At 38.8% G+C, this 22,715-nt stretch overlaps 1 protein-coding gene across 4 annotated transcripts in view; it reads right to left on the bottom strand.

Annotated features, from left to right (window-relative positions):
* CDKL5 (cyclin dependent kinase like 5) overlaps window positions 1–22,715 on the bottom strand; it is a 434,956-nt gene that overhangs the window by 234,275 nt on the left and 177,966 nt on the right. For all 4 annotated transcript variants that reach the window (XM_089683897.1, XM_089683900.1, XM_089683898.1 and 1 more), the window contains exons 3-4: window positions 20,760–20,931; window positions 19,094–19,128 (exon numbers count right to left, since the gene is read on the bottom strand). In XM_089683897.1, the coding sequence (XP_089540023.1) occupies window positions 19,094–19,128; window positions 20,760–20,823 (99 nt within the window). In that variant the 5' untranslated portion in view covers window positions 20,824–20,931. The remainder of the gene's footprint in view (window positions 1–19,093; window positions 19,129–20,759; window positions 20,932–22,715) is intronic.

Raw genomic sequence — 22,715 nt, 5'->3', positions numbered from 1 at the left:
TACATCCTGCTGGGATTGAGAGAATAAATGAGTGGATGAAAGTACAAGTGTTGCTTCACAATTCAGTAACATCTAAATGTTCTTTTATTTGTTTTTTCTTTTTTTTTTTTGTTTTATTTTTGTGATTTAGTAGTGCTTAGTCCAATGATGTCAAACACCCACAATGCACTTCGTAGCCATTGACTACAACGTTATCTTTGATTTGGTTGCAAGCGACATTATAGAGTTCAGATCTGCATTTTTTATTCATCACACAAAAGAGGCTGTTTTTACTTTAAAAATGTTATTTGGTAATCCTGGCATGTGCCCTATCGATTCATGCTTGTTTCAAATTTGCTGTGAGTGGGAGTATAGAATCTGGAATCTTGTTCTATTCATTTTTTTCTACATTGGATCAGAATTTCCATCATATCTGGAGGCATTTTCTTTAAATTTGCAACACGTGCTGTTTTTCAATTTAATCCATACTGCAGTCGTAATTATGACTGTTTTCAATTCATTCAAATATTTTTTTTCTGTATAATGTACAATATCAAATAAAAGCAAACCCTACTATTTAAACCTTGAGAGGAAATGTCAACAGATGTAGCAATTTAGTAGTTATTTTACCATTGCTTAAAACTATATTAGGATGTTTTACATATGGTTTGTCTTTATTGAAAGGTCAGAATTGTGTACAGAGGTACCAAATTGTGCTAAGCGGTTCCCAACAAACACCTTTAAGAATTTACGGTTAGAAGCTTATGAGAACTACAATAGTTGTTAGAAGTTTTTTTGTACAAAGCCCTGACCTTTCACATCATATTGGTGAAATCAAATTCATATGTAAAATGGAATAGTGTGTTTAGACTTGTCTGACAGACCTAAGGTCCTCAAAGAAATATGGAAGCCTTGATTATATTGACTACAATTTCACTTATTCTGTAAGGCACCAGTAGTGTTATGACACTTACTAAGTAAGGCTGTAAGACAGCAGTACTCCCATGACAGTGGACAGCAGCATCTAAGAGGACTAACAGAGATCAGTTACTCAATCTTGTTCAAAGCAGCTGGGTTTGGCAATTGCCATCTTATGTCCATTTCCTTCAAGCTTTATTTTTTATTGCAGATTTTCTAATTTAAAGATCTAGAAGTTATCATAAGCAGCCAATACCACCAACTATTGTTTACCTAGAACTGCTCTTTGTCAGTGTTTCTTGGGAAAATAACTACAAACCACACCACACAATTTACCTATGTGGATCAGAATCTTGAATCTTCAAGAATATTCTGACAATGGTAGCTTTGTATTGCTCTCCTAACAGTTATCTAATACCAGGCTGTGTGATTAAAAATTGCTGTTATTTGTGAACAGAAGAACCGGTTTGTAATTAGTTGCATGTGCAAATTCTAGCCTGCAAGGCATCTTGTTCAGATTCTACCCCACTAGATGCAACTTTCATATGCTACTAAAAGAATTCTGAGTCATAATCTGAACTCTCAGATGTATAATTGCTACCTGTCGATGCTACAAGAAAAACTACTCAAAACACAAAAAAGGCTGCACATTGATTTTCTGGCTTAAACAGGCCATAAATGGATTCATTCTCAGCTGATTCGGCAGGGAACGTCCAAGATCCGATCCATCTATTGGCAGGCTGATTGTACCAAAATCGATCTATTAATCAACTTGGGTACAACCAGCCTGTTGGATTTTTAGCGTTTGATTATTGCCAGCAGCTATAGCCACTAGCCGTAATCTTTCTATGCGACCAGCTGGGACAGCTTCCCCCCCATGCCCCCGCAAGCAGAACACAATAATACTGCGGGAGGCATTCCCTCATCAACACTGACTGTTGATGGGGGAATTGAGTTATTTTCTTTCCTTCCACCCATGCTGGAAAGAAAGAAAATCACTTATTCTTTGGCTTGCCTTAGAGATGATAGCTACCTATCCTCAACCACCAATTATCAGACTTGCTCTAAAAATCTGAATCTGATCAGTAGTTATGTGGAAAATGCTGCAACTTTTTTTTTTTTTTTTTTTAGCGCACTTACCAGTAAAATAAGGCAGTAAATACTCATCTTAACAAGGGCCCACCCTACTGAACACCATGCTGAACTAGAACTGGTCCCCAAAGTCCACTAGGAAGCTGATCCTTTCTTGGATGTTGATCTACTGTGTTCCCTACAGCTCTCACTGGTTCCCCCTTCTAACCACCACCTCAGGATAGAGTAGTGACATGAGGTCAGAAGCATGAACCAGTGAGAGCCGCAGTGCACCAGGAGATCAAAAAATCTGAAATGTTAGTTACCAGAAAGACTTCGGGGGACCAGTTCAGACGATCATATTGATGTTCAGTGGTGCAATTACTGGGAAAGGTGAATATTTATTGCCTTGTTTTACAGGTAACAGCTCATTTTTAAGATTTTTTTTCACAAAAGGCTACACACATGAAAGCATGTATGTTTCCATCTGTTAGCATTGTATAGAAAGCAATTAAGTGTCATTAGTGCAGCGTGGTCAGAACAGTGTAAAATTATATCTGATTGCCAGACCAATCTGGATCTTAGGTGCTTTATGTAGTTTTAGGATCCTTTATAATATAATGCTAATATAGTAGTCAGGCACTTAGTTCAGTATATGAGGATCAAAAATTATATGAAATTACAGCCTATATGTGCTAGATTCACTTTCAGCAAATCATAAGCTGTATTATTATACGCTCAAACAGGCCCTTAAATTCACATTAAAATAATTAATTACTTTACACACATAACTGTAACATTCACAAGCTCCTTCTTGGATAACTTTGTGAATAGACATACAGTATTTTCTCACTTCAGATACCCTGCAATCAGCTGCTATCATCTCTGAAGCAATGTTATATCAGATACAGATCAATTTTCCTTATTATATTTAGAAGTGTTAAACTTATGTTATCGAGCCATATGAAGCAAAAAAAAAAAAAACATCTTGGACTAATACAAATATCCACAGCTCACATTTGCTGCACTATATATATATATATATATATAATGCCTTGAACTGTAGTATTTTTACTGCAGTCACAACAGAGAGTTGTGCGAAAATACTCATTCCAATTTATTCCTAAAGTTCTCACTGCAATATCCAGCGTACTAAAATATATTTAATGAGAATTATTAATATTATCAAAAAATACACCTTTCACTGCTTCTAGGGCTGCACCAATACCGATACTGGTATCAGTGCCGATACTAGGCATTTGCATGAGTATCAGTACTCGTGCAAATGCACAGATACCTTCAACCGATACCTTCAGACTTGTTTTTTTTAGCTTTCAGTGGGATTCCCATGCTGACAGCTGAAATGTAAACAAAAGAATGCCGGCAATTACCGGTTGTCTAATATTATTAATATTATATTTAATATAATATATATTAATATAATATTTTTAATATGATATGTTAGACAGGGCCAATACAGTTTGTTGCAGGCTGGCTGGTAACTGAGCTGAGAATTGTTTGTTTTTTGACATGCGTTGCCATTCCATATGATCCTTGCTGCAAAGGCTAGTTATATGTTGGGGTGGATGCCATTTGTTTGTACCATTGGTGAATTGGCACGGGGACACACTGGATACCTTTAGCTGCCATTGTGCTCTTGCTGGGTGTCCAGTGCATCGATTCTAAAGGTTCTTTTTTTTTTTGTAAAATAACAAACATATCTATACTTGCCTACTGTGTGCAGCAACCTGGACCCTCCTCTTCTTGGGTCCCCCGCAGGCTCTACTGGCCCCTCCTGTCTATCCGGTGCCCCCACAGAAAGCAGCTTGCTATGGTGGCACGTGCCTCTCACACAGAGCCATGGCTTGGTCCCACCCCCTCTCTCTCCTTATTGGCTGACTGGCTGTGATTGACAGCAATGGAAGCCAATTGCTCCTGCTTGCTCTCTCAGCCAAAGAGGAGGCAGAGACCAGGGACAGCCGAGGCTGTCATTCACATCGCTGGATCGCAATGAGGCTCAGGTAAGTATTGAGAGGGCTGGGGGAGCTGCTGCACACAGAAGGTTTTTTACCTGCATGCATAGAATGCATGCAGGTAAAAAAACCTTCAGCCTTTACAACCACTTTAACCACTTCCCGCCCGACCTATAGTAATAAGCCAGTAATAATAAAAATGTAAAAGTGAGCGCTATCCAATCAGCAGCTAAGCACTCAAGGTAACCAACATAAACCTTACAAATAGAATAGATAAAACAGTGCAGCACTAAAATTATGAATAAAAGACAGTATTGAAAGACAAACTAATATTAAAGTTCGGTATAGATGACAGTCTATGTGACTATAAAGTGCCAGGTGACTGGTTTAAAACTCGATGGTGGTGCTCCATGAAAAATGGCAGAATTACGCACTCACCAGATGCATAATAGTTATACACATTAAGTATTACATCCAGAGGTTTCCTCATCAGATATAGGTTTGATCAGGGCTTAGGTGATCCTCCCTCAGGGTTGTCGTCAGCAAATGCCCGATAATAAATTACTCGGATCCAGGTAACCAGAGGTCCCTTTAAGGGATGGGTAGAAGAGGCTGCCTGCTTACAGGATAACTTTCTTCTCTGGGTAAGGCAACTGGATCTCAAAAGCGGGCTCTGTAAATATATACTCCTCACAAGGAATCAGGGAAGGATGCCCATAGTGTAGTATTCAAAATCAGATATTTATTAAGGAAAAAGATGGTTTGCAAACATGTACAAGCGAGTAAGTAGCATCAGGACTGCAGAGATGAACTAAGTCAAAGATGGCCGCCGGGCCTCCACGTGGCTCCGGCGGCGTAGCGTCACGACATCCTGGCTCCTCCTATATTTACTCTCATCCCTCCAGGTTGGCGTCATATGACGTTCTTCCCGGATTTCGCATTGCATGTGTCCGCAGGGCCGCACTGCCGTGAGATCTGTCACCGGCTGTGTACCTCGGACATGATGACAGATCTGTGCAACGGCCCCCTTGCCAGTACCATGTGACCTGCTGTGACAAATCACATGACAATTGTATACAATGGATGGCTTCCTTTTATGTTATCTATTGTATACAAGTGTGTCTAGCTGTGAATAGTCACAGTGATCACATGCACAGGCTGGGCCAGTCACAGCCCATCTGTGACATGTGATTAGCCGTGGCCAATCACAACAAAAAAAACTTGAATGAATCGATTTCATTCAGTTAAATGCTTGCTTATAGCAAAGAAATTCTTTGCTATAAGCAATCAAATTGTCTAAAAAAGTTATAGTGTAATATGAAAACAAAAATCTTAAAAAAGACAAAAACAAATTTAATAAAAAAGAAAAAAAATTGGAAAAAAAGTATTAATTTTTTTTTTCGCACTGCCTCCAGTCAGTGTCTCTGATCACCGCCACACCAATTATATGATGACGCTGTACTGCACTGGTGACAGCATGCAAAAAAAAATTGTGAAAATTATTTTTTTAATTTCTTCATTTTCTGAAAAATTATGACAAAAAAATTACAACTTCAAAAAACTCACCATGCCTCTTATGAAATACGTCGAACAGTCTACTTTGCAAAAAGGGGTCATTTGGAGGATATCTGTACTGTTCTGACATTTTTGGGTCTTTAGTTTGGCCGTCAGTACTTCAGAATTGATTAATTTTCAGATATATCCCATAGTTTGTGAACTCTATATCTTTCCTACAGACTAAATAATAAACACTGATTTGGGTTATTGTCACCAAAGAAATGTAGCAAAATACATCTTGGCCTAAATTTATAAAGAACAATTATTTATTTGCAAACTTTTATAACAGAAACAAAGAACTGTGTGTTTTTTTTCAAAATTTTGGGATTTTATTGTTAATTTAGCAAAAAATAAAAACCCCAATGGTGATTAAATACCACCAAAAGAAAGCTTTAGTTGTGCGAACAAAATGATAAAATTTTAGTTTGGATACAGTGTTTCATGACCGTGCAATTGTCATTCGAAGTGTGAGAGCGCTGAAACCTGAAAATTGGCCTGGGCAGGAAGGGGGTAAAAGTGCCCGGTATGGAAGTGGTTAAGGAGGGGTGGGCTCCCTCCAGATATGCCTGCCCTTAATCCATTACTATATAGGTGCTCCAACTTGGGAGACTCAAAATTCATAGAGTTGGGACTGCGCTGCACTGGGGTGCCATGACGTGGCTGCTGCAGCTTACGCATGTATTTGCAAATGTGTGCAAACTAAACTTCTTGTTTTTAACGTGAACTGTTAGACAGGACAATTTGGTTTGTTGCAGGCTGGCTGGTAAGTGAGCTGGGAATTTTTGTTGTTTTTTTTACATGCATTGCCCTTCCATGAGCTCCTTGCGCAAAGGCCAGTTATAGGTTGGGGTGGTTGCCATTTGTTTGTACAGTTGTGACATTTGAAGCTGGCAGGAGGGTGCTCCTGGTAAAGCAGAGAACCACAATGCACACAACTGTCTCAGGATGCATCTAAATTCAACTGGTTATATCTTTGGATTTCCTGACCATTCTTTTTTTTTTATTATATCTTTTATTAAGTGTTTCAATACAAATATAAAACAACCTAATACACGCACATTTTATAAATACCAAATTCCATTTTAAAGCTCCTTTCCCAACACCCACTCATCCCACCCCCCTCCCCCATGCAGTTACCCCTGTCCACACTTATTTTCAATAGGTGCACGCTTACTTTCAATTCCTCATTACACTTATCTATCTAAATCTGTGACCTCTCCCCTTCTCACCCACTCTCCCTGTCCGATATTCCATCAAAATCTCCAGGCTATCCCCCTGGACTACAGACCATGTCCAGGTATCTTTTAGATATTTTTAAATCTGACCAACCACTCCACATTTTCCTAAGTTTTTCCATTTTATGCTCCTCCATATGATTTAACTCCTACAACCTAAAAATATTTTTGACTTTTTGTCCAATGTTTATCCAATAATTTATTCTTGGTGGCTCTGGGACCCATCAAAACTTGGGGATCAGGCTCTTAGCAGCACTGCGTAAATGATATACAGCAGCACAGTGGCTAAATGGTTAGCACTTCAGTCTGGCAGCACTAGGGTCGCTGGTTCGAATCCCAACCATGCCACCACCTGCATGGAGTTTGAATGTTCTCCCTGTGACTGCGTGGGTTTCCTCCGGGTACTCTGGTTTCCTCCCACACTCCAAAGACATGCTGGTAGGTTAATTGGCTCCTGTCTAAATTGTCCCTAGTATGTGTATGTATGAATGTGAGTTAGGAACTTTAGATTGTACACCCCTTGAGGGGTAGGGACTGATGTGAATGTACAATATATATGTAAAGCGCTGCGTAAATTGACAGCACTATATAAGTACCTGTAATAAATAAATAAATAAATCCTGTTTTGGTACTGTTTCACTGAAGGTTCAAAGTTATAAAATAAGCACGTCCACGGGTCTTTCTGTAAAGTAATCCCACATAATTCCTGGATATAGTGGATTATTTTCTTCCAATAGACCTGTATTTCTGGGCAATCCCACCATATATGTGCCATTGTTCCCTTTTTCCCACATCCTCTTCAACATAAAGGTGAAATATCCCCTTGCTGCTTATGTGCCACACTTGGTGTAACATACCATCTTGCCAAACATTTGTAATTCATTTCCACTGTGCTCATATTTATCCCCTCATGTACAACTTTGAATATTGTATTCTTTTGTTGCTCATTCACTTCTGTTCCAAGCTCCTTCTCCCATTTTCCCAAGAACGGCTGAGGGTCATGCAACATTGTACCCATATGAATTTTTTAGCATTTTTTTGAGACATATAAAGCTTTATTTTGGTGGTATTTATTCACCACTGGGATTTTAATGTTTTTGCTATGTAAATGAAAAAGTGTTTTTCTTATAAAAGTTTGCAAATAAATAATATTTCATCATAAATCTTGGCCAAAAGTTATTCCGCTATCTTTTTAGTAAAACAAACAACAAAATTAGTTTATAAACCAAAATTATAATTTAAAAAAAAAAAGTTTACATTTTTATTTTATTTTTTTATATTATTATTTATTTTTTTTTTTACATACTGTCACCCTAGCAGTACATTGTCAACATGGTGACACTGTACTACTTGTGGGGGGTGATGAAGATTTTTTTTTTTTTTACACTGATTGCTTTTACACCCATAAAGGCTGTAAAAGCAATCATTTCTCTTTCTCTCTGGCTGTATTCTTGCAGCCATTGAGAACTACTGTGTGAGCTATGATTGGTCACAGCTTGTCACATCGTACAAGGCTGTTGTGAATAGCCTTGTACCATGTGACCTCTGTGATCATTCACAGATTTCACACGTAGTAAGCAATGATGTCAGAAGTGACATCTTGCTTACTACTTTGCATGTGATCACTGATTGGCCAATCTGTGATCACATGATAGGGACCTTGCACAGAGCTCCCGTGGCCACCCGACCATGCACTGCCACCGATCGGCCGTTTATATACATGGACCGGACGGGAAGTGGTTAACAGGGATATGGGCCTGTAACTAGCATACTGGGAGCTATCCTTCCCTTCTTTAAATATGACCATTATATATGCTTGCAATGACTCTTCCCTCATTTCTAACCCTTTTCCTATTGCATTCACAAAGCCATACATTTTTGGGACCAAAAGATCTCTACATTTTTTAAAGTAGTAGCCTATATCGTGTATCTGGGCCAGGACTTTTTCCTGCGGTTGTATTCTACAGGACCAAAATAATTTCCTCCAGGGAAATAGCTCTCTTTAAAGCCTCTAATTTTTGATCTGCTATTTTTGGCAACTCCACCTCCTTTAGATAATTCTGTCTATTTCTCTTTTTTCATCCTGCAATTTTTTTTGGTTTCTGAGGCTCACATCATAAACTATAGTAACTATGGAACCTGCTAGCGATATCAGTAGTGGCGTAAACCAGTTCTCCTTTACTGTCTTGAATTTTATCTACAAATTTTTTTTATTTTTTTCCTTTAACCTCCTCATTAAATGTTTTCCAGGTTTATTCCCCAACTGATATCTTTCTTTTGATACCTTATTGAGTATCCTTCTCGAACTCCTGTTCCATAAGGTCTTTTAATTCTTATCTTTTAATAATTATTTTCTGGTATAAATCTGAACCTAATTTCTTTTTATGTGACTGCTCTAACTTATAAAGCTCCTTCGTCACCTTCTTTATTTTTTCCCCCCTTTCTTTCTTTTTTTTCTAGCTCCTATCGCAGTCAATATTCCCCTAATATATGCTTTATGTGTCTCCCAAGTTGTAGCCGCGGAAACGTCCTCGGTCTCATTCAGCTCAAAGAATTGCTCAGTTTCCTTCATTAACATTTCTCTATTTCAGGATCTTGTATAAGCATCTCATTTAACCTCCAGGTATTTGTCCTTTCCTGATCCCCTCCTACCCGCAGTCTCATTGTGACAGGAGCATGATCAGCAATGGATATAACTATTATATTGGAGCTCACCAACGACTCCAATTATCTATGCTCAATCATAATATAATCTAGTCTTGAATACATTCCATGTACTAAAGAGAAGAAGGTGTAATCTCTTTCTCTTGGATATTTCACTCTCCAGGTATCACTCAATTGATATTGATATAATACCTTCTTCAGGAATTTTAATTTCCTACCACCCTCTCTCTGTGTACCTGATGACGTTTCCAACTGTGGATCCAAAAACAAATTAAAATCTCCTGCCACAATCAGACTACCCTTTTTAAATTTAGACAGTTTTAACACGCCTTCCAAGAATGTTACTGGATTTGTATTCGGACAATAGATATTAGCTAAAGTATATTCAAATCCTTGTAATTTTCCCTTCAGAAATAAAAAACGACCCTCTGGATCCTCCAGTCTACTCTGCGGGGTAAAACTAATATTTTTTGAAAACCCGTTTGCTACTTCTTTAGCCCTTTTAACTGGGGAGTCAGCATAAAACCACATAGGATAGTACTTTGTAAATAACTTAACATTTGTATCATGGGTTATATGTGTCTCTTGTAGAAACACTACATATATGGAGTGTTGGTATATTTCCCTAAGTATCTTATGTCTTTTTGTTGGAGAGTTTAATCATTTCACATTATAAATCATATACTTAATCAAGCTCATTGCTGATGTTATTACACCACCCTATCCACTTTTCCAAACATAGACAACTTAAGGTGTGAACTTTCCCCCCCACCCTCCCACCATTCCTCTCCCCCCTCTGTTCACCCCCCCCCCCCACCACCAACACGCTACTTCCCACCCTCCCTTTCCCCTACCCATTCTACCCTCAAAACCCTCATGGCTCACATATTGCCCTGGAATCTGTCATGAGTTATATCCACTAGCGATTCCTAATATGGGGTGAGACTCAAAACATGCATGCCCACTCCAATCCCTAGCTCGTATCATTGATCTGATTGGAGTTTGACATCATGTCCAACCTCCAGGCTACCCGTCAACCCATATCACCCTCTACTCTCAGCCAGGAAAAAAGGGACCGAAGGCAAAGGGACCCATGATGCAGCCGGGAGAGAGCGGTGGGGGATGGGCTGAAAAGAGAAAAAAAAAAAAGAGGGGGGATCACAATACCAAACTCCAGAGTACACCTAGGGATACTCCTCCTCTCCCGTCCCCTTACTCCCTCTCTTTCCAAACCCCCCCCTTCCCTCGCCGCTCCCCCTTACCTATTCTTCCTAGCTACCCACCGCCAATTTCCTAACCCCTGCCCTCCATTCTCCTTAAATCCCTCTGACCACCCTTTAAGTTCTATTTTCTGTAAGTCTAATTTCTCACAAAAATCACTGAGATCATCTGGGAACCTCAGCCTTGCCGATTTTCCATCTTTCCATCTGATCAAGCAAGCTGGAAAGCCCCAGTTGTATTGAACTTTTTTCTCTCTCATATGTTCCAGCAGCGGTTTCAAAGCTCTTCTTCTAGCCAGTGTCTCTGGAGCAACGTCAGCAAAAATAAGCAACTTTGTTTTCTCGTATTTTATTTCGGTAGTGTCCCACAAATTTTTCCATATTCTTTCTCTGTCTTCATAGTGATGAAATCGAACTATCTTCTCTGGGGCTTTCCGTCGGAACTCCTTGTGGCTGTCTAATCCTATGTACCCTCTCGATTTTCAGATTTTCGGTCACTGGTCTTCCCATTCTTGGATTACACACTCTCCTTATTTTCTCCCTTAGATCCTCTCCCTGTTCTTCTTCTGGTAGACCCCGCATCCTTAGATTATTTCTTTTATTCCAGTTCTCCTGGTCTTCTAATTTAAATGAGAGCTTTCTCTGTTCTCTACGCATCTCCTCCACCTGCACTTCTAATTTCTTAATTATTTGATGTGTGCCTCCATTCTCCCCTCTACTTCTTCTACTCTCATTAGTATCTGACCCAAATCATTGCGTAATCTCCCATTCTCTTTTTTCATGGACATCTCTAATTTTGCCAACATTATCGCCATTTAGGTTTTTGTAGGAATTTGTGACATGGCTCCTTGTTGTTCTGTGACACTTTGCTCCATGACACTGTCCATGCTTATTGATTCATTGGTCTGGTTCCCTTCCCGAGATCCGATTGACAGTCTCGATTGCTCTCCATCCAATTTTCTTGTTACTTTTTGAATTTTTCCTGGACTTTTCTCCTGAGATGGCATGTATTTTTTAATTGAACTAGCATTTGAAATTGGATGGGGGGGGGGGTTACTCCCCCTCCTTTAGCTTGTTTACTTTTCATCCCTGCTCCGCTCTCTTGTTACTTTTCTATTATCATAGACTTCCAAGGGCTGTCACATAGATGGTCACCTGAACATCCCATCAACAGGTTATCTATTAGAATGCAATACTATCATCCTCAGAGAGAAAGGTCCCTTTTTCTTTTTCGCTAGTGATTTTTGCCACCCCTATTCAATTTCTTTGGGGGCCAGAATAAGTTAAACAGTTCCACCGCCCTAGGAGAAGACCCCTCAGTCACCCTCAAAACTCAGGTAAGTATTGGATTTATCACACCGGCATCAGACACAACAAGGATTTAAATGTCCTGCCGTTGCCACGGCAACTCAGCATCTCCCTACGAACCAGCCATTGCAGGCTGTTCAGACCCTGTTAGCTCTACAGCTCCACCTGTGACCGCTGAGCCAACCTGTGAGGGGATTCCGGATCTCCTGGAATTTATTTCTCGGCACCTAGGGGGATCCCTCAAGTGCCCCGTTTCCTCTACATCCACGAGGCCACACAGCACTCCCAGACCTTTAAGGCTTGACACCTGTCAAATGCCACATGACACATGGGGGGGAGTGTTCAGTGACATGGATACTCCCAACCGCCACCTCCTGCTCCCAGCCAGCCAGGGACCCAGGACTCCTTGACACTTTACAGTCAAGCCGCCCCAGCATCCCAAACTCCGCCGGGGGCCTCCGACTCAGCCTGCCACCACCCGGACCACCGAGACGCTGCGGCTGCCCCAGTTCCACGTCTGCACGACTCCACCCCCAGATAAGCTCTAGGGCAATGGGCAAAGGGTGCTGGCTGTCTTCGTTGGCATGTTACATGGGTGGCGGGTGCCTGGAGCGCCATGTTCAGGTCCCTCCCCTTCCCAAACTTACTGATCATTCTGACACATGGTTAAGTTTAAAGAAGAACCTTTTAGAACAGGTATGGATACAAAGCTGAAAGGCACTTGTATTTATCCTTATATTCCCTTTCTGCATTCTATCCAAAGGTTCTGAGTGGCTCTGAAGTTGACACTAACACTGGCCTTTGGTAAAGCCAACTGTAGTGGGACATGCCATGTGCATAGTATAGAACTTGCAGCCCAACAAATGCAATGTATGAAGCTTTCTTAAGAACCAGGCTGCAAGGGATCATATAAAATGCAAAATGAATGTACATTGAGTGGCCCTCTGCTTCCCATATAATAGTAGCAAATAACAGAGAACTAAAGACTTTTTACAATTTTTAGGTATACAGTACAGGGGAAGAGAACTAACTCTAGCTGAAAATATCTACTACTTAAAGACAATACAACAACTTTGCTTTTACCAATGTTTACAGCATGGAGAAGGGCATCTGAAATGTGTTCAGCAAGAGGAAATTTTTTTGTAATAAAAGTCTTAACACAAAGTCTTAATTAACATGCTAAAAATTTAATTTTCAACAACACACCCACAGCATAAAAAAGAAAAACAAGGAATGTTTCAATGGTAAGGTGGACGGCTTTTATTTTATGAGTACAAAGCTGCATTATTACTGTTTTTGTGTTTTTATCTATTACATGATTATTGTTATTTATCTTTTATAGGTTTGCTCGCTTCTAAAATGTTCTGTTTTTAGGGTCTTCACATTAAAAAAAACTATGCTCTACAACAGTCTTGAATTCTTTTTTTTTTTTTTATAGGGCCAGGATAAGTTATTGCCATTTTCACTAGTAACCAGTTTAGTACCTTTTTCCTCTAACAATGTGATTTGGCAACACAGATACTGTACGGCGCCCCACTTATTCATGTACAAAGTAAATTCCAATGATAGGTCCACTTTAACGTGTTGCCTGCGGCTGCCCATTGTATAATACAATTCAATGAAAGGAAAGATGATGATTAAACCCAGGAGAGCCTGAAATCCTGTCTACATAGCAAAAGTGGTATATTTAGGGATTCTGGTGCTTTCTATGTCTTCTGTGTTCCTTTCAAATTATTGTGCCCTTCAAGATAAACATAAAACTGTATAAAAAGCTCAGATTGCATTACTGTGTGCCTTTCACATAGAGTTGGTGAGATCTGACCGATCCCTCCACTACACAGACAACTGGGCTTCACTTTGAAAAGGTTACATTTGCATTGGCTGGTACATTAAAAAACTTTATAATTCTACCCTGTTACAAATGTAGTTGAAAGGCCACCTGTCATACACACCAGCAATGCCCAGGACATGTCACTGCATCTGCCAACTCCAAACAAAAATTATATTTTAAAACAATAACGTATAAAGCCATTTATAACTCTGCCCCAAATTACATCACTGATCTTGTCTCTAAATATCACCCAAACCGTACTCTCCGCTCCTCGCAAGACCTCCTACTCTCTAGCTCCCTTGTCTCCTCCTCCCATGCCTGTCTCCAGGACTTCCCCAGAGCTTCCCCCATCCTCTGGAACTCTCTACCCCAATTTATCAGACTATCGCCTACTCTGCTCACTTTTAGGCGATCTCTGAAAACCTCTCTCTTCAGGGAAGCCTATCCTGCCCTCAGCTAATACTGGAATCTTCTACTTTTCCAACCAGTCCATCCCCCACAGTTACTAACTTTTGTACCACTAGCCCCTCCCTCCTAGATTGTAAGCTCCAAGGAGCAGGGCCCTCAAATCCCTCTTGTATTGAACTGTATTGTTGCTGTATTGTCTCCTGTTATATTGTAAAGCGCTGAGCAAACTGTTGGCGCAATATAAATCCTTTATAATAATAATAATAATATTTAATTTTACTTTGTTGTTAGCAAGTTGAAATACAAGCTAATTAAGTTTCAAGGTCCCCATTGGCAAAATACGGCCATCATAGTTACTGGTTCTCATCAACTAATGATCACACACACACAGGATGAATTCTCCAAATTGTAAATAATTATTAAATAATTAAATGATCTTTGCTTTGTCCACGTTGCACAAAGCAAAATGCTTGCTTTAACCCACTCCTTCTTCCCCAGCTGCATATACTTACCCTTCAGTTGCTCCACACGACTTCACTGACCAAAAAATATGCAAGTATAGAGGAACATGTGACCCACTTTTACTGACTCCAAACAAAAATTATATTTTCATTTTTCTTTGTTGCTGGAAAGTTGAATCCATGCTTTCTATTACGTTTCAGGGTCCTCATTGGTAAGATATGCCCATCATAACTATTGGCTCCCATTAACTAATGGTGACACACACTCAATATGGGTTCACCATGATGTAAATAATTGTCAAGTCTGTTACAGCAAATCTTTACTTTGTCCATGCTGCGCAAACAACAATTTCACTGTCTATGTAAGAGACAATTTCACTATGTCTATGTAACAGACTGATAGGCAGTTAAACAAATGCCTACATTGTCATTTTTAATACAGAGGACAATACCAGCTTTCAATGCCAAGTGTGAACTTGCTTTTTTCCCACAATACACCATCTTCCATCTATTGATATTTTTGTAGGATAAATGATTGAAAAGGCATTTTCTGTGTTCCTTTTCAAGTATATCACCTTTATTTGTAGACACTGTTTGAATATACCTAGATCTAATGTCTGCTTGTTCAGATATGTTGAAAAAGTCAACAATTTCCATGAAGTGTGCTTAATTTTCACTTGATTTCATATGATACATGAGAAGTGAAATTACATGTAGGAGCTACATTGATAGATGCTACACCATATTTAAATATATATAACAAATAGGCATAAAGACCCTAACTGGAAAAAGCTAAATGGGGCTTTGTGAGGCACCCCACCAATATAAAAATACTCAAAAATATAAAAGATGCAACTTTATTTGACCAGTTAAAAACATAGTTGTGATGATAATATGTTGAGCAGTTGCATAGTTCATCATAAAAAGCATGTGTAGCTTGTAACAAACAGCCCTATTACATAACATTGCAAGCATAACCTTGGATCGCATGAAAATCATAGTTAAAAATTGTGCTTCAATCTTTTCTTCAACGTGTTTCACAGGACAATAGCTTGCTTCCTCAGGGAGATATAACATAGGATTCTAAAATTATATTAACAAGGCCAAAAATAAGCATACAACATACTGAAGAAAAACAACATCTATATCAAACAAATATATTTACATTTACCCAGTGATGGCATCAAAAGGTTTATGGGAAGCCAGCCAGAATCATGAACATTGGATCCAAGAGGGGAGGGTCCCTCCAACATAGCTGCAAACCTGAGCCAAGTGGACAAAGCCTCATATCCATATTTCGGGCTAAAAAAGTCAAATCATCCAAATGTTTATTGTGTCCCAAAACATACAAACTACACCTCTATTTCCCAAACTGGTTGTACACATGCAGATTATGAATTTGGGACAACAAAGAATTATTCTATATATAGAAAGGAATATAGGCTGGGTATATATCTAATGCTCATTTCCAAAGAGAATTTGCTCCAAAGTACTCTTCATTTAATTCCAAACTTCCCAGATAAAAAGAATGTATATATATAGAAGCTTAAATAGTGTAAATACCATGATCAGACGTAATCCCCATCAAAAAATTCCAATTTATTGGGTACGGATGAGAATAAAAGTGCTCTCCAGAGGCACTGCCTCTACTCCCAGCCTTATATTGCAGTATCTGGATGATGTGACTTTTTCAGCCTTAAATATGGATATGCGGCTTTGTCCACTTGGCTCACCTTTGCACCTTTGTTGGAGGGGCCCTCCCCTCTTGGATCCAATGTTCATGGTTCTGGCTGGCTTTCTATAAACTTTTTTATGCCATCACTAGGTAAATGTAAATATATTTGTTTGATACAAATGTTATTTTTCTTCAGTATGTTGTATGCTTATTTTTGGCCTTATTTATATAATTTTAGAATCATGTGTTATATCTCCCTGAAGAAGCAGGCTATTGTCCTGTGAAACGCGTCAGTGAAAAGATTGAAGCACAATTTTGGAGTGAAAAAATCAAGACCCAAAAAGATTACCCAAAAATAAAAAAAATATAAGATATATAAAAGAACAAAAATAAAATAAAGTCCCAATATGCAAAGTGTCCAAATAATGTGTCCAAACAAAGATCAATTTCTTGATAGGAAGACGCTTCCTACTCCACTGAAGAAGATGCAAATCAATCACAGGTGCTCTTCAAATACCTCAAAAAACAAAATCTCAACATAGTATATTACCTTTTAAATCCCAGAACTAAAGTGCCACACGTGTATCATGCAAAAAAAAAAAACACTCCAGTGTCACAGCACTCATGTGAAAAGAAAATTAATAAATATCACTGCAAACTATATATAAAGTGCATAATTACCCTAAAACAAACAGATTCCAGCTTGTAATCAACCACATATGTACAGAGTGTCCTTAGATTGGTATCCTCTTGTTCCTCAGGACCTCACAAACAGACCAGGAATCAGTATGTGAATTATAATCATATATAAAATTTATTGTAGCCACTTACATATAAAAACGATAAGATCAGCAAAACAGCATCCAACTCCTCATGCCCAGTATACGATCCCCTTTCCGTGTATAGAGGGTCTCCCGATCACCAGGTAATTCCCCCTTGCTACTACTTTTTGAGGTATTTGAAGAACACCTGTGATTGATTTGCATCTTCTTCAGTGGAGTAGGAAGCGTCTTCCTATCAAGAAATTGATCTTTGTTTGGACACATTATTTGGACACTTTGCATATTGGGACTTTTTTTGTTCTTTTATATATATTTTATATTTTTTTTATTTTTGGGTAATCTTTTTGGGTCTTGATTTTTTCACTATAATTGTGGGTTTTTGGGTTTAAGTCAATGAATATATGTATTATTAGTACTTCAGGGGAAGGATATTGATATGACTTTAAGGGATTTCTGAGGATTTTATATATATGTGTGCTGATTTATACTTATACAATTTTGGAGCCTATATGTTAACTATGATTTTTATGCCATCCAAGGTTATGCCTTGTAATGTTATGTAATAGGGCTGTTTGTTACAAGCTACGCATGCTTTCTATAATGGGCTATGCAACTGCTCAACATATTATCATCACAACTATGTTTTTAACTATCAAATAAAGTTGTATCTTTTATATTTTTGAGTATTTTTATTTTGGTGTGGTGCCTCACAAAGCCCCATTAGCTTTTTCCAGTTAGGGTCTTTATGTCTTTCAGTGTCTTGTTAATGAGGGGTGTGGCACCAAATCCACTAACAAGGGGTGAGACCTTTTTATAGGCCTCCCTCTCCATTTTTTCTATTAATGCTCTATATGATAAATTTGAATTTAAAAAAGATAGATATATTTTCCTAAGTTTAACAACAGAGCTAAGATAGGCTCATGCAGAATGTTTCTGTATTAGGAAATGTACTGCCCATTAGGCATAATGGGAACATGACAAGTTGTAAATGTTTGCACAGCTACAAGAAGGGTTTAAATGAGCATTTTTTTAATGTGTACTTAGCTGGATGACTTTCATATTATTGCTAAATGTTCCTGTCAACTTTAAACAGATTAATAATATTGCAAAACATATGATACTGAATATAATGCAGAAGGTAAACAGAAAGTAACTTAGCAAAGCAATAACGCTATATTATTATTATATAACATTTATATAGCACCAGCAGTTTACACAACGCTTTACAAAATGAGGGCCGACAGTACAGTTACAATACAATTGAATACAGGAGGGCCCTGCTTGTTAAACCCAATAATCTAAAAGGGAGGTTCAAGTGATACAAAAGTTAATAACTGTGAGGGATGAACTGATGGGGAAAGTGGAAATACAGTTGTTAGGTGGAGGTGGGATAGACTACTCTGAAGAAAAGGGCTTTCAGGGATTGTCTAAAAGTGGACAGAATAGGAGACAGTCAGCCAGATTGGGGTAGGGAGTTGGCAGAGAGGGGTAGCAGACACTGAATGGTTGGTAAGGTGGATGAGTCTGGCAGCATCATTCATGATGGACTGAAGGGGGATAACCTATGTTAAGGTATGCCAATGAGGAGGGAGCTGCAGTAGTCGATTTACACATTTTCAGAGGTGGTTTATCCTTTTAGGGGTTATACATGTTACCTTTGGAATTAATAGGTAGAGGATGAAATTTAATTTTTAGCTGTGGGGGATGTAATTGGGTTCGGGGAAGCATAGCAGTAATATAATACTATAGTACAAGGGAGGGAGTCAAGAAAAAGTGGGGAAAAGGAAAAGAGAGGAATAAAGAGGGCACATGAGTTTAGGAATGGCAGGAAAATTTTCACCTGTATTCATTAACCATTATCATTATCCATTCATTAACCATCCATATTCATTAACCATTATATTATCATTAACCATTACAATCCTGGTAGAAGCATGCTCAGTGCTTCCCTAGTTATCAAGTGGCAAACATGCAATAATGCAGAAACATCGCATGTAATCATTCTTCTTACCTTGTGTCGACATTTAAGTACCACTCCATAAGCACCTAGAGAAAATTGCAGAGAATATGACAAAATCAGATTGGAACTCTAAAACAAAGTGAACTGTACACATATTAACCCTTAGACAAAATGAGAGAGAGTATCTCACTTCATCCATTCACTTTCTAAGGCCAAAGTTTGTGACAGGTCATTGCATACTTCCCTTTTGTTGCTGCAACATCTATGTTCAGTGTGGTGGAGATATACCGAATTAGAAATGGTTTATAAATGAGCCCAATATATTTAAAACAAGAATGTAACCTCATAATCTGTGCTAGTAAAAGGACACCTGAAGTCTGATCACTGAAGTCAAGATTTTCATTGTTCCTGTATTCCAGTTAAAGATAAAGTTACTGGTCAGATATTAGATGTACCTGCACTTAACATGAGTGTTTGCTGGTGTTAAAAGTCAATAAATGTAAATTACATCCTGTCAACCTGCCACTATCTACAATGGACAAACTTGCACTATAAATTAACTAAAAGCAGTAAGAGACACCTACACATATTTGCAGATCTGGTCCACAGCATGCTGGAATTCTTGACACCCAATATGCTCTTTTATGAAAAGACCCATTTCCACTAGGAAGCCGGTATTTGGTCATGAATCCTCCTTTGCAGTAAGACTGATTATCACACTGCCCAGCCAATCAGGAGGTTAGCCCAAGTGAACAGTCAGTTTTATTTTAATTTGTTTTTTAGTTCAACAAGTTTTTAAACTGTTATTTTTTTTACTATATGCTTGTCTTTTTTTTACAAATAAAAGTTTAATACAGAACACTGGGCAAAGAGATTAATGCAGAAGTTCTCTCCATTCAAAGCTGTAGCTCATTAAAACCTCTGACAGGTTTTTGTTTTTATTTTAATCAGGTAAATAAAACATAATTCATATTGATATTTAGTACTCTCCTTTGGATTAAGCAAATGGACTTTTAGGGGCCTGCATTTTAATGTGGTGCAGTGGTAGAGACAAGAAGCCACAAAACAGGGGCTTCCAGAAAGGGTGAAATGGGGGTTGGTGGGTGTCACTCGCGAGTAATGGAAAAGTGATCTAGTGGCTTTACAGTAAGCCAGATCACTTTTACATAAAAGCTGAGAGCTGGATCAATTAATTCTCAATGAATTTAAGGCATTCTCTGATTGTACAAGGTGGAGAGGTGAGGCAATGATGTCACAAAGCCCAGAGAACACTTTGCTTTCGCTGATAAAATGCAAAGTGTCCCCTGAATGGCGTCTGTGCTGAGTGGGCAACCTCCTGTGTATAAGCAAATCACTGTAGTAGCAGTGCCTTGGTGGAAGATGGACCAATGTAAAAATTGAATGCCTTAAATTCAGCTTTAAACAACCCCTGCATGGACAAGATACCGTGTTACGTTGGCATCTTGATGACAAAAAAGTGGGCCAATAACCATAAAACGCATTCTGCTAAGTGCATGAAATCCTTGGAAGAACTTCACACACACACATATATATATATATATATATATATATATATATATATATACACACACACACACACATACACACATACATATACTGTTTATTACAGCAATACAGTGGGTGCATAAAGTAGAACAGATTAGAACAAATGCTGTTTGGAATTATTTATTTAAGAGTAGTCATGCTTACAACATACCTTCACCGACAACTCCAAGGACCTCAAATTTATTCATCACATTACCAAGATTAGGAATCTTCATGAAGACAAACACAGCTTCTGGGGGGAGCCACGGAACATGGCAGATTGTATGGAGGGAGTTGAATCTTCACAGCTCACTTGTTTTCACATAATCTGATAATGATCTCATCTAGGGAACAGGAAAAAATATTAATATGAATAGTGGCTGTGTTAAGAAAAATTCAGAAACATATTTAAGAAATAATACTCCCAGATTCTCAATGGGAAATGGTATATTGTACACTTGCAGCTTTTTAATAACTAAAAAAAAAAAAAGATAAATACTAGTTGAAGTATATCTAAACCCAAAAACAAAAATGTCATACAGTCATGGCCGAAATTGTTGGCACCCTTGATATTTCTCCAGGAAATCATGTATTTCTCACGAAACGTATTGCATTAACACATGTTTTGCTATACACATGTTTATTCCCTTTGTGTGTATTGGGACAAAACAAAAAAAGGGAGGAAAGAAAGCAAATTCGACATAATGTCACACAAACCTCCAAAAATGGGCTGGACAAAAGTATTGGCACCCTTTCACAACTGCGGATAAATAAGAATGTTACAAGCATGTGATGCTCCTGTAAACTCACCTGGGGCAAGTAACAGGTGTGGGCAATATAGAAATCACACCTGAAAGCAGATAAAAAGGAGAGACGTTCACTTAACCTTTGCATTGTGTGTCTGTCTGTGCCACACTAAGCATGGACAACAGAAAGAGGAGACGAGAACTGTCTGAGGACCTGAGAACCAAAATTGTGGCAAAATATCAACAATCTCAAGGTTACAAGTCCATCTCCAGAGAACTAGATTTGCCTTTGTCCACAGTGCGCAACATTATCAAGAAGTTTGCAACCCATGGCACTGTAGCTAATCTCCCTGGTCGTGGACGGATGAGGAAAATTGATGAAAGATTGCAACGCAGAATAGTCCGGATGGTGGATAAGCAGCCCCAAACATGTTCCAAAGACATTCAAGCTGTCCTGCAGGCTCAGGGAGCATCAGTGTCAGCGCGAACTATCCGTCGACATTTAAATGAAATGAAACGCTATGGCAGGAGACCCAGGAGGACCCCACTGCTGACACAGAGACATAAAAAAGCAAGACTACAGTTTGCCAAAATGTACTTGAGTAAGCCAAAAGCCTTCTGGGAAAACGTCTTGTGGACAGATGAGACCAAGATAGAGCTTTTCGGTAAAGCACATCATTCTACTGTTTACCGAAAACGGAATGAGGCCTACAAAGAACAAAACACAGTACCTACGGTAAAATATGGTGGAGGTTCAATGATGTTTTGGGGTTGTTTTGCTGCCTCTGGCACTGGGTGCCTTGACTGTGTGCAAGGCATCATGAAATCTGAGGATTACCAAAGGATTTTGGGTCGCACTGTAGGGCCCAGTGTCAGAAAGCTGGGTTTGCGTCCAAGATCCTGGGTCTTCCAGCAGGACAATGACCCCAAACATACGTCAAAAAGCACTCAGAAATGGATGGCAAAGAAGCGCTGGAGAGTTCTGAAGTGGCCAGCAATGAGCCCAGATCTAAATCCCATTGAACACCTGTGGAGAGATCTTAAAATTGCTGTTGGGAAAAGGTGTCCTTCCAATAAGAGAGACCTGGAGCTGTTTGCAAAGGAAGAGTGGTCCAAAATTCCGGGTGAGAGGTGTCAGAAGCTTATTGATGGTTATAGGAAGCGACTGATTTCAGTTATGTTTTCCAAAGGGTGTGCAACCAAATATTAAGTTAAGGGTGCCAATACTTTTGTCCAGCCCATTTTTGGGGTTTTGTGTGACATTATGTCATATTTGCTTTTCTGCCTCTGTTTTATATTTGTTCCAATACATACAAAGGGAATAAACATGTGTATAGCAAAACATGTGTTAATGCAATACCTTTTTTGTGTGAAATACTTGA

Source organism: Staurois parvus, unplaced genomic scaffold (genome assembly GCF_062004578.1).
Source record: "Staurois parvus isolate SC_StPar_1 unplaced genomic scaffold, SC_StPar_1.0 ptg000327l, whole genome shotgun sequence".
Classification (NCBI taxonomy): domain Eukaryota; kingdom Metazoa; phylum Chordata; class Amphibia; order Anura; family Ranidae; genus Staurois; species Staurois parvus.
This window is presented reverse-complemented; position numbering and strand designations above follow the sequence as displayed.